Source organism: Semicossyphus pulcher, unplaced genomic scaffold (assembly GCF_022749685.1).
Source record: "Semicossyphus pulcher isolate SPU_LCO1_2020_fin unplaced genomic scaffold, fSemPul1.0.p SCAF_22, whole genome shotgun sequence".
Taxonomy (NCBI): domain Eukaryota; kingdom Metazoa; phylum Chordata; class Actinopteri; order Labriformes; family Labridae; genus Semicossyphus; species Semicossyphus pulcher.
The window spans coordinates 7,670,778-7,687,760 of NW_027211696.1; the positions used below are offsets into that span (position 1 = coordinate 7,670,778).

The 16,983-nt window shown below is 43.0% G+C and overlaps 2 protein-coding genes across 2 annotated transcripts; both read right to left on the reverse strand.

Moving 5' to 3' along the window:
- Window positions 1-1,478: 1,478 nt before the first annotated feature.
- Window positions 1,479-8,434, reverse strand: LOC138602425 (TBC1 domain family member 10A-like). Its single transcript, XM_069673898.1, has 9 exons — window positions 7,864-8,434; window positions 6,283-6,382; window positions 6,025-6,132; window positions 5,800-5,906; window positions 5,594-5,708; window positions 5,409-5,474; window positions 4,875-5,064; window positions 4,467-4,621; window positions 1,479-4,278 (listed from the first exon to the last, which is right to left on the reverse strand). The coding sequence occupies exons 1-9, from the start codon at window positions 8,043-8,045 to the stop codon at window positions 3,856-3,858; spliced, it is 1,446 nt and encodes a 481-aa protein (XP_069529999.1). The 5' UTR covers window positions 8,046-8,434; the 3' UTR covers window positions 1,479-3,855.
- Window positions 8,435-9,256: 822 nt separating this feature from the next.
- Window positions 9,257-16,918, reverse strand: LOC138602457 (protein phosphatase PTC7 homolog). The gene is made up of 6 exons (XM_069673937.1): window positions 16,422-16,918; window positions 14,513-14,692; window positions 13,275-13,473; window positions 12,207-12,330; window positions 11,954-12,083; window positions 9,257-11,712 (listed from the first exon to the last, which is right to left on the reverse strand). The coding sequence occupies exons 1-6, from the start codon at window positions 16,621-16,623 to the stop codon at window positions 11,654-11,656; spliced, it is 894 nt and encodes a 297-aa protein (XP_069530038.1). The 5' UTR covers window positions 16,624-16,918; the 3' UTR covers window positions 9,257-11,653.
- Window positions 16,919-16,983: the final 65 nt, after the last annotated feature.

Genomic DNA, 16,983 nt, shown 5'->3' on the forward strand with positions numbered 1-16,983 from the left:
CAGTGGGGACGACACACAGCAGGGACCAAGGGCGAGAGTCTAACCTGGGACCGTCGCACCAAGGCTGCTGAGCAAAGCGCCAATTGTGCTTCTTGGTGGGCTAACTCTTGGTCTACTTTGCCTGCAACACAAATTAATGTCATCCAGTACTAACCAACATGATATAGATTACATTATCAAGTAATGAACTTTGCAGAGACGGAGGATAAAATGATTGCTGTCGTAAAATCCTGTCTCACAGTAAAATAAACCGTTGTGTCGTGTTCCTGCGTGTGATGAGTCTTAAAGCCCGTGGATACAGTGTGTTACTCCAACTGGACCTCCTGGATCATATTTCATCTTCTCACCAGTGCTTGTAGCAACACGTCTGCACCAACATAGCGCCTTGTGCTTTTCTTTAAACACAGACCTATTTTCAGTCTGAACGTGACTCCAGCAGCAACAGAGAAATGGCCTCTTGAAATTGGAAGAAAGTGCACAAAACACATGTACAAAGCTGTCCTCAATGTTTTTATATAATTGTTAATTGGTTCGTTTGTGTATTAAAAAGTGCTTTCGAAGTTACTAATGGTAAGAGTGAGATTACGGGGGCATGTCTGGATCACGTCTCCATAAAACCAGTCTCCTGTTACACCCTCTCTCGTCCAGGCCCGGGCCTCGTGAATGTCAGGGCAGACAGACAGGTGGGGGGTGGGGGTATGGTAGGGTAGGGCTGGATCGAGGTGAAGGGTGGAGTTGGTTTGAGAAGGGGCGGACAGGCTGGCATTGTTTACAAATAGCAAAGGCAGAAGAAGAGACGATGAGAGGAGGCAGGAATACAAAAATGCTCTAATGACAGACATAGTCAGACAAATAATTTCGACACAGAAATAGAGAAAAAGCCACAGATGGAAAGTCAGGAATGTGGAATGACAAGGAAGAGGAAAAATGTCTCTTATCGTTGGGTGTGATGTATTAAAATCCTGTCTTAAGAACAAGAGACAAGACACTATATGCAAAGAGACGCACTTAGACAAATTAAAATGTTTGGGTGATTTAAATTGTAGAGAGAATTCTTGGCTGTCATGTTCTTGGACTGCAGCTGAACCTTATCGAGGTCGAAGAAGAAGAAGAAGGCCTGTGTACACGCAGAAGACTCCATTCAGACACTAAAGGCAAATGGCTGCGTGAGGCGCTTTTGGACGCTGCTGTGGGAATTCGCCCCATTTGAGATGCAAATTCCTCCAAGAGCTGAAAGAGCCGGAGAAACAGGTGTCCGAGGAAGTGTGCTGCTGCTGCTGCTGCTGCTGCTTGGGTGAGTGAGGGAGGGTGCGGGGGTGCTGAAGGATAACACAGGGTGTATTCAGCGCAGTGTGTGTGTGGCACTGCTTCTCTTGTCTCGTTTGCTTTGTTTGACATTAAATGTAGAAGAAGCTGGACTAGTAGTGAGTGTCGCACGGGAAAATATGACAGATCTGCAGAGGGAAATGTTTCACATTTTATTGATTTTAAAGTAATTTGGTATAAAACAGCTTGAAGATCTATGAAGTTAAACTGAGATGGGCAAACAGATCAGAAATAAAGTCCTATACACCCATGAACACAGCTTTATCAGATGCGCATTTACAAGCCCCAGGCTTCATCAGTGTATGATAGTTGCAGTAGTAAGAAATAAAGAGCATCCTCTACATGATTTAGTTTCAATAGGCATCAAAAATATAAATATATAGCTTTAAGGTGGCAAACCACATCCTGTACAGTCGGCATCCTTCAGTATGATTGGTCATTTGATTCCCTGGATGAAGCTCAGTGGCGCCACCTACATGACAGTACAGAAAGCACCTGGTAGAAACTCAGCTGATGAATGTGATTGGTCTTCTTGCTACACATTAGAACTACTCTACATGTCTAAAGCTTCAGAGGACGTGGCAGATTAACAGTGCTTCCTAACAGACACAAATAAACCCGTAGCATTTACTTCCTGCACACCATAACCCTTTAACATAACACGAATGTTGAGTGTTCAATTGTGATTGGTTCTGAATTAATTCAACAATTTCTTCATTAAAAATCTCAGATGAGAATTAACACAAACGGTAAGTTATTGTCGAGAGGTTTATGGCTCCTGTCACTTTAAATACTAGTTACGCCAATGTTTTTATATTGTTGTATTTGTTAGTTGTCGTGACACAAAGGCCTTTTGCATGAGTGGAGGGTTACTTCATAACAAAGCCATCAGTCATTTCTATCTTTTAAAAGCTCACATAGAGCCGTTTTGATACTTCTGCACACTTCAGGGAGACTTCCTGGTTTAGCATCTAAAAATAGAAAAAGGGAAAAGGTGACTTTATGAGAATATGGACTAAAGTTTAGATTCTGCGTCTGCTGACAAAAAATCTCCCAATGCTGTCTTTTGTTCTACTGTTAAATTAGATATACACTCAAAGGCCACTACATTAGGAACACCTGAAAGCTCTAATGTAATCCTCAGCCGCTCAGCCATAAGATTTGCTTTCATGTTGCCTGTAATGTACAGGCTTTTTTTCTAAGCTGTCATAGAGGTGTTAATTCAGTGATCTTTCAGCGTCAAGGTCATGATTGGTGGTGGGGCTGTACTGAGCTGCATTATATTCAGAGGTGTTTCTAATACTCTAGCCCCCTCGTGTATGTAAATAGGGAGACACATCTCAATGTAAATAAGTTCAGCACAACACCACCTTTAACTATGACCTCAGTAATAAACATAATTGAATTTACACACTTCAGACTCTCACAAAACAAAAGTCAACAAAAACTAAACTTCATAAAAGCAGAGTCCATAGCAGTGCTGTTGTTTTGACCTGCATTAGATCGTACAGGTGTTCCTAAAGAAGTGGCCGGTGAGTGTATTGTAAGTCTAAGGGCCCACAAACCTTCAAGCATGATTGTAGCTTTGTATTAGAGTGCTTCAAAATAACATTTCACCACATCTCATTTACAACATAAATATAAACCCGATGCTCTCCCACTCTGTCAACAATCAAATACAGTCTCACAACATGATTGATAAAACTGCCCTGGACAGCGTACATCTTATAAACAATGCGTTAAAAAATCTTTGGCTTAGTGGCACTACAGTTCCCTGCACACTTCTTCCTTCATGTGAGCAGCCGTGGACTGTTTGTGCTGAGGCTGAGAGATGATCACAGGACGCCCCCAAGTGTTCAACGACAGCAACGACGAACTCATACATGAAGCATGATTATTAGACACACTGATGAACTGCGTGCCTGTAAATTAGTGTGAATGATAGCAAAGCAAGTTAAATACTAATCTCTGCGTTGGCAAAGAGTGGCTAATGCAGGCGAAGAGGAAGACTATAATGGCTCTAGATTAGACTTCATTTATACAAAGGGAAATAATCTGAGCTCGGATTTTAAGAGGTAAATAGCAGCTGTAGCTGTTAACAGTGAGTTAGCGAGTGTATGTCACCACATGTTCAGTCATATGAAGCTTATAGCTCCACACTCCCACAGGCTGAAACCTCATGAGTGCAAAGGGCACGTTATCGCCATCTGTTGTTGCTACCTGGTAATTACACATTTATGATTAAGTTACATTTTAAAAATGTACTTTTTTGATCAATTTACACGACTTTCCTTCATATTTAAAAATTGCTGTTAACAAGAACAACCTGTTTAAATGAAATTACACTTAAATGTGCTTTATTATAGCGACTGCTTAGTAGTCTAGGAACATTTTTACCAGCTAAAAAAGATGATTTTTAAATTCAAAAACTTCTCCTGGAGTGTCCTGATTATAAAAATAGCAACATGTGAGCTTAAGTAAAGGTCGTGTGTAATGATGTATGTGTGTAAACTGGTGACACTCACCCCGTTACAGGTAAGTGTCATGCTCTGCACTGCTTAGACTCTCTTTGGACCCTTGTACGGTCACGTGATTGAGGAGAGGTGAGGGGTCACCAGGAGATGAGGGGTCGTTGGGAGAAAGGTAAGGATTAACAGTCCTCTCTGACGGGAGGATTGTTTGCTTCTCTCTTTCCTTTCCCGTCTTTCTAGCTTCCTTGGCGTCCTCTGCCTTCACCCCGTCCGTCTTGGATGCCAGCGGAGACTCCACGATGATGGTGGGCCTCTGCTTCAGGTCCTGCCTGCTGGGCGGCTCAGCGGCCATGATGGCCTTGGCGCCGTGCATCCTGGGAGGGGACTTGCAGCGGAGATCTCCACGAGACTCCTTCCAGCGTCGCAGCTGAGCGTGGTGCTCCTTCTCAATGTCTTTCTCAGACACCACTAACTCAATAACCTGAAACACAAGAGCAGAATGAGGGTGAATCACATGAGTAATGCCTGGCTGTTTTGTTGCAGCACGTTACGGGTTAAGTCTTTTTCTATCGCTGGAGGGCAAAGTCTAAGAGGAAGCAGCTTAGTGTGCAGTAAATGCAGAGGAAAAACAATAAATTAGATAACAACCATTATAGATATTAACTGTACCTCATGCACCAGGAAGCCCTCTTGCATGTATTGTGGCTGTATAGCTCGCAGCAGCTCCATTGTTTCATAGAGGCCTTGACAGGACTTTAGCTTCTCTTGGGATCCCAGCATGCACTTGAGGAGAACCAGCCCAACTCGGAAGAGGATCTTTACTCCTGAGGACAACATCAAACAGGACAACATGCGGTTAGAGCAGCTGTCTTTGCTTAGATTTTATTGGAGAAACACTGATTAAGATTCTCATATTCCTAATCCCAATTTAAAGTAATAGGTAAGCGTGTTACTAAGCATGCTTTGGTGTATTGCATTTCAAATTAAACAGGAAGATAGAGAGCACATGAAAGGGCCTGGAGGTAAACTAAATACTGCCTTTGTGAATTCAACTTTTGTGTTTTATCCGCCTCGTACCCTCACAAAGGAACATGTCCCACACGCGCAGCACCGAGGCCCACGGCAGCGTCCGAGAGAAGGCGCACATGAACCACTCGGTCATGTACAGGATGGGCTCCAGCTTGTGCTTCTTCAGGTGGCGGTGGGCCCCGGGCGCCACCTTCCGCAGCAGAGCGTTCAGGATCTCCCCGTCCAGCTGGATCGCCTCCTGTGGAGACGACACGGGACGGCCGTCAGTGAAGAGAGAGATAGAGAGAAAGAGAGGGAACAGACATCTCTCTCTTTGCTTAATCTGATTGTCTGATAATCTCGACTATGTGGCCCAGTCAACACCTCGTGTTAGGAGGTGGTGTTAAAATGCAGTCTTCAGAAACACAGTGTTCTTGGACACGGCAGTTTTTGCTTACCATAGAGTAAAATCTATATAGGGTGGATATTCATTGACATGCTGAACACTGTAATTATGTGGTCTTGTTACTGGTTGTACTCAGATGTTCTCAAGCTTCTCTTATGATGTCAAAGTCCTCTTTGTGTGTCTGTGTGGACCCTCACCAGTCCTGTACTGTAGTATCCAGGTAGGTATTTCTCACAGATCTGGACCAGAACCCAGAAAGCATCCTGAGAAAAAGAAAGGAAATAACACATTTATTGTCGGTAACAGATGAACTACCTTGACAAACAAATGGAAATGTGAGTAACATGTAAAAATCATCCACTGCTTTTCTGTCTGTTTTCACCTCTGCTGGCATATGCATCAGGAGTACAGCAGCGATGGGAGCCTGAGCCTGACAGTACCCCTCCTCAGGACGATGCAGAGTGTACGCCTTCAGCACGCGGAACAGGTCCTGCTGCCTGAATGTTTGAACATCATTTCATTCAACTACGAACTCTTCTCAGACACATTAACACAGCGACAGGCATCATGGTAGAAGGCTGTGCTTACCCGTGACCTCCTCTGGCTGCAAACATTTCGTGGAAGGGGAACTGTCGATGCAGGTCCCTCTCTATGATATCTACCCATTTAGGGTCTCCTGGCTGATTGTCAAGTTCCTGAAAAAACAACAGAGTTTAGTTACATTTTGCAAAACTAAGCTTAATATTTCAGGCATTTATGGAGCTTCGCGTCTAGAGCTTTATTCCTTATTTTGCACACAAATATCCCACTGACCTGGAATTTGCCCTGGTTTTGCTCCCTTCTCACTTTGCCCCCTGTGAGGTAGAGCCAGGCTCGGCCACGCAGGGATGGAGGGATGCCCTTTTGACAGCGGTCTTTCACCTGTTATTCAACACATGAACAGTTATTCAAGAGCCTTCAGAAAGAAAGGGAAAAAGGAAGAAAAGGAACACATGCATTAGGGTGGGACGTTTCCATTACTAAGACAGAAAGTACTGGAGCCAGATCTAATCTACGGCTTCTAAAGCAGACCTTCTTGTGTTTCTTGGCCATCCACTTGTCCCAGCTGTTCAGCATCTCCAGCCATTTCGCCTCCCGCTGCCTCAGCACCTCATTGGGGATTCCTTCCGCACTGTGGAGAGAGAAAACAATGTTACAGATAAAGGCAAACAGATAATTTTCATGCAAACCAACATGAGCTGTACTGTACAGTGTCCCTTCATTATGATAGAGGGATCCTGCCATCAGAGGGGGCGGGATGAGTGGGCTCATCTCTTCCTTGTCCGCACAGGAAACATAACCTCAGACAAAACAGTGGAGCACTTGCCAACGGCAGCAAAGTACAAGGAAAACAGGAAGCAGTGGGAGAACTTTCCCCGTATCAGTTCTCTGCTAACTCCTACACAAAACTTACACCACTACCTCACTTCACTACAGAGTTGTCTTGTTTCCTTTTTTTCCCAATACTTAAAGAGCTGATTGACATACATCTGCAAAATCAGCATAAGGAAGTTCACAACTTCTCTCTATAAAAAGACATAACAAAAGTGTGGCTGAATTTAAAAGACCAAATACTTAAAAAGTTCCCTTTATGTTTCCAAAATGAATCACAACCACAAAATATATTTCTGCAGGTAACTGGCCCAAGCTTCCTGGCTTGTTCAGTTATTCCAGTGTCAAAACAAGTCAAGCAACAATACAAGAAATCTAGATGTGGAGCACAAACTGCGTCATTATGAAGGTTTAAATGATAGAGGCCAAAAAAGCAGAAGCTCACTCCTCCTTGCCCTTAAAACACCCCTGATGAGTGCCATGGGGAAGTTTGAAAACAACATTAAGATTATAAACAACTCTGTACTGTGCTGAAAGCCAGTGACGAGAACAGCACAGGCATGATGTGGTCTCTCTGTTTAGTGCAAGACAAAAGATGAGCATTAAATTTGGAACAAGGCATACTGATACAAATGGAGTTAGGCTATATGGAATGACGGTAGTCTAGGTTAGTGGTTCCAAATCTGAACCTAACCTACTGTATCAAGAGTTGATTGACAAAATTTGACACTAGAAATTATATACAGATACACAATTACTTCTGCATACTGTTTTTTAATTGATTAATTTAGGAGTTTAGATAATTTAAACCTAACTTTAACCTTTACATAAGCAACTTGTGACAAGACCATGAGCAAATATAGCTTAGCTTTAAAGGCTCATAGGTCAAAGGACTGGGAACTACTTGTCCAGGTGACAAGATATTAAGCTATAGGATTATTAGCATTGTAATTAACCAACCATTATAGTACAGAATGATCTATCCTTAGTTTTCCTCCCTCACATACAAATGCATGTGAGGGACAGTAGATATAACTATATTTCCTCATGAGTGAAAGGACAGCTTCTTCCTACAACTACAGTATGTGATGAGTCAAGCAAAAACAGAAGTGTTTCCTTACAGTGTGTGTGTGTGTGTGTGTTGAGAGAGAGGCTCTGATAAAGAAAACTTTACCGTCTTAAACTAAGTGCAATAAAACGTTGCTAATTAGTAATATTTTTTTGTCATTGTAGGTTAAAAAACAACATTTTATGAAGACTTAGCGGTGGAGCTCCACTTACGTGTCTCCGGAGTTCTGCTGGGCTCCTCCGGTGAAGCCGTACTTGTCCACCTGAGTCTCCTCCGGGATGTCGTTGCCGTTCACCTCTGGGTCGGACCGATACAAGCTGCCATTCCCATTATCTGTCAGCTTCTCTGCGCTGCCCCGCAACTCAAGCCCATTGCCCTGCTCGGTTTTTGCCATTTAGTCAACATTTACCTCAGCAGAAGCCGCCGGTCTACAGTCTCTTCATGTAAATGCTCCTTACAACCATTTTCTAAAGCTTTGCTGACACTTTCAAGCTCTTCATGAAGACGCGCGTGAGAGCTAACCAACTGTCACAGCTAGCTACGGTTGCTAGGAGGATTTGCTTCCTAGCTGCTAGCTTACTTGTGCTATTAAAACCTACCTAGCGTTAAGTAGCTTCTTTTATGATAAACCTGTTGGCTTTGGTCACCTAATCAACGTCAGACTAAATATTTGCATATTTGCTAAAACTATTTAGAGCAAACGCAGCTACATCGACTTATTAGATCCGTGTTCCCTTGCTTTCAGAAGCTAACATGCTAACATCATACAACTGTCAGCTGACACACACCTATTAAAGGCAGATCCTCTGCTGTCAGCAAGAATGTAGGTTAGCTGGTGGCTACAAGGAAGAGAGGCTGGAGCAGATTAGTAAACAAAACATCCATGGTATCCTATGAATCTCCACTGCCATCTACTGCTGAACAAAAATCACACATTCACGTGCAATATTTACCCCTGTTTTTAAGTGTTTTATGCACAGACAGGCCTACTTAAATGCACCATAAAAGCTTTTGTGTGTTCATTCATAGGTCAAATAATGTCCAGAGCTTAAATGTGATTGCTCTGCCACCACCAGGAATTTTAATTTAAAAGTGCTAATTTTTAAACTAATATGGGAAGAGCAGAAGGGATACAATAGTACATTGCAGAAATCTACTGCACCCAGTTGTGGTAGTAATAGCACTACAGTGTACAAATACTGCATAACAGGTGCTGCATAGTTAAAATAGATGTCACATTAATTTAAAGTAGTATTTAAAAATTGTACTTGGGTAAATGTTCTCTGCTAATTTGTTAGCGTATATGCATATAAATGGAATATACTTCTGCTTGCATATTCACAGTATTCTATCTGTGGATTTTAAGCAATTAAAGACGTTATCAAAATTAACTGTTAAATAAAAAATATGTTCCTGGTGGGATAACGGTTTAGTCTGAATACTTAGTGTTGTACATCAACAGTAAAGTACAGGCAAAATAGTCATAAAAAAACATGTAAATGTGTCAGTACAAAAATGTCATCTGATAGTGAGGATGCAAATGATGAAATTTCAGTTGATTGAAGCCATAGCAACAAGAAAATACTCCTTGGTATTTAGTATAAATACTAGATTCTTTATTTAAATATTGTACATATTTTAAAACATATTTACAGAAATTAGACCTGCATTGTTACACAGTAGACATAGGTGTATCTTTCATACACACAAACATCGCTTGCTGAAAAGAGGACAATCATACCATACAGACTGCAGAAGCACCTTTGAGAACGACTTTACTGAAAACAGACGGGCAGATTTCTTTTACATCAAACGCTGGGCGACGTGACCCCGAGATGACACAAGCTTGCAATGACAGGAAAGGCCTCTTGATTACAGGTCTAGCTATTTGTTAAGGCTGAAACTGTGCTCACCCTCACTCTGTAAGATCACAGCACCATAACACCTCTTTCTGCATGTGGGTTCCATCTATCAGTCAAATATAGGGCTAAGTAAATACGAGTTCAGAACCGCTATACACCTTTTATCAACCTTTCTGAAGACGAGAACAAATAACTGTTACGTAACTGTTAAATGGTGCCAATAGTTAAGACGGAAACCATGCAACAGAACAGTGCAGACAGTAGGACAGATAGTTTTCATATCATTGTCTTAGTTATGTGTATGAGGAAAAAAACACTTATTTTTACAGCAGGGCTCACATAGCAATCATGTGATTAAATATGGCTTTCCTTCTTTGGTTTCACAAACCTGTCTTGTACTTTGTTGCAACCAGTCACATATAACTTAAATATGATACAACTCTTGTTCTGATAAAAACAGCTGTAGGCATAGAAAATATATTTTAATGTCCCTCTGAACACTTCCACCCACACTTCCTGCCATCACACACACGACTCAGAGCACAGGGCATTTACAGTATTGCTGTTTGATGTTTGAAACAACAAAGTGTAATTACATACACAGAGAAAATGTGTCTTTGGTGCACCTACTTTTACATTTTCTAAACCACTTGGGACGAGCTCTTGGGGGGAACGGACAATCACAAGCAGAACAGTATTATTAACGTCTTTGATTAATGTAATTTGTTGCAGCATACTCTCTTTACAATCATGGTGACTGTGTTCATGTAAATCATGTCAAGTTGTGTACAAACATGTGCACCAGAAGCAGCAAACAAATGTAAAGGGAAATAAGGAACTGAGAAATTAACACACACACACGCGCACGCACCCACAGACTCTTAAGATAGCAGGGGGTTTTTTGTCATCCGTCACACTTATTTCATGTCAGCAGACAATGCAAAACTCTAACTTTAAAAACTAAATAACGTTAAAAAAATACATCTTTTTCTTTAAAATTCATGCCTGACCTATCATTGCAATTGTAAGCATTCCCAGATGCTAGCTTTAGCTTTGTGAGAGAACAAATATTAAACATTAAATACGCCACACATTCCAACAACTCCTCACACGTATGCCACACGCGCACTTTTAACATCCTTCCTCCCACACAGCCGATGCAGCAGTTTCATCACATTATCTTCTTGTTCATTTCAGCCAAGTGGAAGTGTGGGATAGATAAAGCTCACTTCAAGATTAACATCTATACAAGAAAAATAGATTTATGAATGCATGTGTACATCTTCCACAATAGTAACCAAATAGGTGTTTGCTTTAACAACAAAAGCAAAGACAACAGAAAGGCCGGATCGAGCCCTAAAAACACAAAAATATTTACAACTTATCAGGATGTGCGCACCAACAGATCCCCCAGCAAAGTGACGAAACACGAACCTTCACACGTAAGCTCAAAGAAGTGTCACGGTTTCCCTTTACAGGTTTTTTTTTATCTGAGCATTTACTAGTTAGCTCTTCCATCTTTCACATTCCCAAACCCACCTCTTTAACTTCTATTTTCTGTAATAACACCCCTCGACACGCAGCGTCAGCTTCCTCGGTCCATCTATATGCTTTGTTCAAACACATTTACAACAAGGAACAGATTGGAACGACAGAGACAGATAGGCGGGTTTAAAGTCAACTCTATCACTACTCTCTGAAGGACCCACACCATGGCTTTCTCCTCTTATAATTTCACTTTTTTATACAGGAGGGCTTCCAGGTTTTTAAAGCCCCTAGTTAAAACAAACCCCATCACCGAAAAAGGGTTGATGCCACGCAATGACACACAGGCGTCCCTCAGCCCGTCGTACTCAGCTCCTCCCGCATCATGGTCAACATGAAAATGTCCTAGCTGCCTGCTTCCTCTCAACCGTTGGAGCACCAAAGCCAATCAGAGGAAGAAAACAAAAGACGAACATGGCTGGACCCCAGCGCCGCGGCGAGGAGTGGTGCGTGGCGTTGATGGGCCTCCCCTGTCAGCCCACAGGATGCAGTGCATTATTTTGGAGGGCTGCAGGTGGAAGACTCAGGCAGACAGGAAGGAAGGACCAGCCCCAGAGAAGCGCACACACACACTCTCACACACACACACACATTTTTAGTCTGTGTATTCGGCCACAATGGACAGCAGCACCGTGATGTCATCTGGCTTCCCTCCTGCAGGAGCAAGACAAAAGAGTGTGAGGAACCCGTGCAAACACTTATCACCACTTCATGCAAAGTAGGCCTGGTAGGTAGGGGACTGCTGTTAAAACTCACAAGAGACAACAAAGGAGTGACAAAAGGAAAGCAGCCATTACGGTATCACAGCTTTTGATGACATCCGAATTACATGTGGTGTTTAATGGGTTGTGTTTTCAGTGGGACAACACATCATCCGGAAGCTCCGTATACATACCTCTTACATTCAGGCCATTGTCACAGGCAAACTGTGCAAAAGGAGACATATAGTTGGGGTCGTAGGCGAGGTCGTGAGCTTGCTTTGCAATACTCTGTGCAGTCTGCATGATGCTGTCATAGTTGGTAGTCTAAAAGAAGCAAAAATAAAAGATGTTTCATATAAAGGTCCATATTTTTCTGCACATATATTCACTTTATAACTGGTTACATTTTTGTGAAAGTGTGAAGTAGCTGCTATCCAGAAGTGTCACCTTAAGTTTTTTCAGCTCCTGCAGTATCATGTAGTCCGGCATGTTGTCAAAGAGGCCGTCGGTTGCCGTCAGGATGATGTCACCCAGCTGCACGTCAAAGGAGGAGCTGTCCGCCGCTTCGGGACTGGAGCAAAACAGGAGGGCACGTCAGGATCGGTCACATGTGAAACGGGAGCATGCAGCGGCTGAGCTACTGTCAACAGTTTCCATTATGGAATTAAGCAGGTCAGTGGTCACTCTGCCAAATCTCGAGGGTGGACGCGGCGTGGGCGTTTTAATCGGACAGCTGACTCGGAAGCAGACTGCCCTCTGTGTCCTTGCCAGACGCAGAGAAGGTCTGCTATTTATTGGCACCATACCAAGATTCAACTTTGTTTCCTGGGAGACTTCATGTCTTGGTCTTTTTATTTAAAAGGTGGTGTAGGGCCATAAATGCGCCTTTAAAAAGGAACATTTGGTGGTTTAACAGCTAGGTGTTTAAGTTTAATTCACACCAGACGGGATTAAAAACAGGACCACGAGACGGCTGTGAATGGATTACAAGAGGTTTATCCTGTTAATCAGGCTGCCATTGTTAGAATCACATTGTGACACCTATCTGGGTGAACTGGCAAGCCTGTATGCATGCATGCAAACATTACATTTGTAAAGATTAAAGTCAAAACTTTTCTAAGTGATCTTTAAAAATCACTAAAATGTAAACGAACAAAATATTATCAGCATGTGGTTTTTTCCATGCTGGAGAAAAAGACAGAGAACTAAAGGCGAATGCAGAGGCACCAAAAGATTAACCTGCGTGACACCAAAGCAGTTCTCGTTTATTCTGCAAACACTGCCTGAAAGTTCACAGCCCACATGAGGCATGTTTTCACAAACCCAGCGTGCCAAGGTAGGAAGTAGCTCAGCAGCAAGGGTCACGTTTTCTGTTCACCCTTCCCTGATCCATTTTCATCAAAGATGCTCTTTGTCGCGTGTTTTAAAAGCTACAAGTAAACCCACGTTCCAGTATCCCTACAATGACATGAATTATTATACCCGACTTGGAAGATGTAGCACTGACGTACTGACCTGTCACTGAGCACCACCCCTTCAGCTCCTGGAGGAGCGATGGACAGCTGGAAGGGTGTGTTAAAATAGTGCTGCTGCTCGTCTGAGCGGTGGACCACCTCTCCTCCCCGAACTACCAGGAAGCCGGAGTCACCGAGGTTGCACGTGTGTAGCCGGTGACTCCGCCGATCCAGGACGACGATACAGGCTGTGCTGCTCCCTGTGAACAGAGGGCGAACTGCATAAGGACACATATGGAGAGTAAAATCTGACAGGAGAAGCACAGTGAAAATGCAAACACGTGTTTCCAGTTATGACACATTGGAATAAGAGGAACACCTCTTACTTTTTACAGAATGCTGCTTAACCAGAACATCACCACCTTCCTCATTAAATAATCAATCACAAGTGGCTTTTCACAAAAACAAACAAACAAGGTCACGGCCTGTGCTCATCCCAGTTCCCCAGTGACTGCAGCTTTAGGTGCCAACAGTCCTGTAACCTTGAACAGGGAAGGTCAAACGCAGACCTCGTCGCAGCTTCCCAAAATAAAAGCAGGCCGTTTGACAAACATCGTTGACAACACGTGACAAGAGGGAGGAGGTTAACATTTAGAGGGCCCTGCTGGCTGCGCGTCAGGGATACCAAGTCTGAAAGGATATGCGACCTTGGTCACATGTTTGACATGAGCACACTTTTAAAACCTGTTCAACCCGCCTGCAGTGTCAGCTTTAGGTGGATTCTTGACCTTTCGGGGGTCTAGTGTGAGGTTAAAAATGTTCACCCAGCATGTTTCACCCCACGAGGTCACCGAGGCTCAAGTTCCAAGTGGCATAACGAAATGCAGCCTGATTCCATTAGTTAGATAGTTACCTCACGGGCATTACATCACTCAGTAGGATGCAGGTCAAAGCCCAAATCAATGTTAACAATCAGCCCACACACAAAGTAATACACTGGGCGAGGCTGACGTTCTGTGCCATGTTTCAAATGTAGGACTATTATTATCCGTCTTATTGGCTTCCTCCACGCTATCCTGCACCTTTAGGCTGAATTAGAAAAAAATCATTTGACATGCAATTTAAATGGAGACACGTTACAGTAACATTTTATGCATCTCCCTAAGCAAAGCCACTATTTACAATCTGACTCATCCTGCAGCTATGTTATTTATTCAGCTGTGTATGGCTGTGCACATGGGAGCATGACTCACTTCCCCACTAGCTGTGTGTGTACCGTAATATTGTGCATGTACTCACCTAGCAGGGGGACTTTGTTCTGTAGAAGCTCATAGTAACCAGAGGTCAGGATACCCACTGGGTTAGTGGGAGTGAAGCGCCCCTCCTTCACCAGCCGCTCACAGGTTCTCATTAAGGTGGCCGAGAACTGAGACGGGTCGACGCCATAGTCTCGCCAACCACCAACGCCGTCTGCAACACCTGAAGCACAAATGGGGAATACAATTGGAATTGAGTTGCTGTTTTGGTGCCATCAACGTGCAATCAAAGGCAACTCAAAGAGACAATGGGGAGATTGCATGCAGCTCTGCACCATCCACAAACCAAACCAAAAACCGAAGCGTTGTTGACTTTTTAAAACTGTGGTTTCTAGAAAGCCAGAGGAAAATAGCTGTAAAACAAGGGAAAGTGCTGCCAATGTTAATGATGCGAGAACATTTATCTTCAAAGAACACTTTCACAGCATTTTTATATTGTGCTGGCTATCACAGAAATATCGGTAAATAGCTATTGGCTTGGATTTTGTTTGTTATCTAAATATATAATGTCTTTAATTTCAAATACACATTAGCAGATCAGTCAGATGGTAGGTTGTGCAGTGATTTCATAGCTAATAATACTGTGACAAGATGTTATTCAAAGAGTGATATTTTTTACTGTTTACGGGGAAGAAAACATGATTACAATTTGCAATTAAATGCAAGTCTTTAGAGAACTATGGAATATTAAATCATCATTTTTTTAGTCACCATCCTCCTTCAGGTGTGCATAAATTACATGTTATGACATTTTTTAAAGTACAAATATGTATTATTTAAAGGTTATCTTATCTGCATTGCCCTTGAGAAATAAGTAATTATCAATTAGTCACATCCATCTGTTAGTGAGTATACAGGCATGTTTTCTAGGCATTCTCACATAATTCTGTTCATGTGCATCAGACACCTAGTTTTGAAAGGTTCATGTACGTCTATCAGCATTGTTTTCATGCTGAGTCTAGTGTCTTTGTACTGCAGATGGAAGTTATCTCAAAAGAAACTAAAACGACAAAATACATCATGGGAATCCCCTTAAATATTTCAAACCGGTTTTTTGAAACTGTCTTATAACCACCCCTTGCCCACTTCTGATGAGTTACTGCTTCAGATTTAACTACCACCCCATTTCTGTTTGTCATGTGCAACAACACGTGAAGCCAGTGGAGATTTTGTTCCACTGAGCTGGCTATTTGTGTTCATATCATCAGCATAATCATTTAAGACTACGAATTGTTAAACAACTGTAAAACACATCAAGTAGGTGTCGACCAAGCCTCGCCAGGTGCAGGTGTTTGACTTAGTCCTGTCGGCTGGGCAGTGAGGAGGACAAAGCAATTACATTTAGCTAAGCTAGCAGGCTACTGACGCTGTTAGCAACATGGCCGCCTCCATGCTCAACCATTCTGACCTTTGCAAGACATTGTAGTAATAAGTCTGAGACGTTGTAATATGGACTTTTCATGCTATTTCCACCTTCAATTAAGCATACCTATATCTCCTAGTTTAATGTTCGTAATATGATATCATTAACGCCGTGTATTCTTCATCTGGAGCTCATCTAGGTGAAAGGTCATCCGGTGTTTCACCTCAAATCTACCCGCTACCGGCGCATGATCACCGTATAATAACAAAAAGACATGACTGCAGCTGCACTGTAAGCAACTGTCGTCTATAATCAGCTCTCCTGCCTCAAGGAAACTACACACAGATAATTAATTATTGCTGTAGGGTGAGAAAAGTTATGGCTCTGTTTAGGAGGGGGTGGGGGTGTTGTGTTTTCATCCGAGGGGTCGCTGCACGTGCAGGCCAACTAACTGAAGGTCAACTGAGCACAGAGTGTCCAGCACTTATCTAAAAGCCAGATACACTGTTTTAGATGTCAGAGAGCTTACCCAAAACATCGGCTGTCCTGTGCCGCGCAATAAAGCAGGCATCATCTCCGTAGCACATCCCTTTCTTCAGGATCCCCTTTCGAAAGTCTTTACCAAAACCATAACTAGCGCTGATTAGGCTGTAGTCCCGACCGTCCGTCTGAGAGAGTCCGCCCAGGACAGCCCTGGCTACCAGTCTGCCATACGACAGTACGGATAACATCCCCTGGCAAGGAGCTAACCCGTCTTTTTTAGAGCTCTCACACGCTGTCCCCCTTCTCTCTCACCGCCCGGCCCGGCTGCCTGCCTGCTAGGCTGCTTATTCAGATCAAGCCCCGGCTGTGTGTCTTTATCCGTCCATTCGATCCAGCCTGTTCCGCTTCCGTGAAATAATAACGTGGCTCCAGCTGTAAAAAGCCTCCGTTCCACGTCCCTGGTTAATGTGCAATTTATGTCTCAGGTGAGCCTTTCTTGTACGCAGTTCCTCCGCTGGGCTCTCTCCTTACCGACATGTTTCCACTGTGTACCGGACAGAAAGCTGCGAGTACATACGGGTGTTCGACAGTTTACAATCGTGACGTCA

Coding starts and splice junctions, on each gene's coding strand:
- LOC138602425 (XM_069673898.1), bottom strand. CDS start 8,045: ATGGCAAAAACCGAGCAGGGCAATGGGCTTGAGTTGCGGGGCAGCGCA. Junction 6,133..6,282: donor TGGCCAAGAAACACAAGAAG/GTCTGCTTTAGA, acceptor GTTGAATAACAG/GTGAAAGACCGCTGTCAAAA. Junction 5,475..5,593: donor TGATGCATATGCCAGCAGAG/GTGAAAACAGAC, acceptor TCTTTTTCTCAG/GATGCTTTCTGGGTTCTGGT.
- LOC138602457 (XM_069673937.1), bottom strand. CDS start 16,623: ATGTTATCCGTACTGTCGTATGGCAGACTGGTAGCCAGGGCTGTCCTG. Junction 14,693..16,421: donor CAGGACAGCCGATGTTTTGG/GTAAGCTCTCTG, acceptor TTTGTGCTTCAG/GTGTTGCAGACGGCGTTGGT. Junction 12,084..12,206: donor AGGAGCTGAAAAAACTTAAG/GTGACACTTCTG, acceptor TGCTTCTTTTAG/ACTACCAACTATGACAGCAT.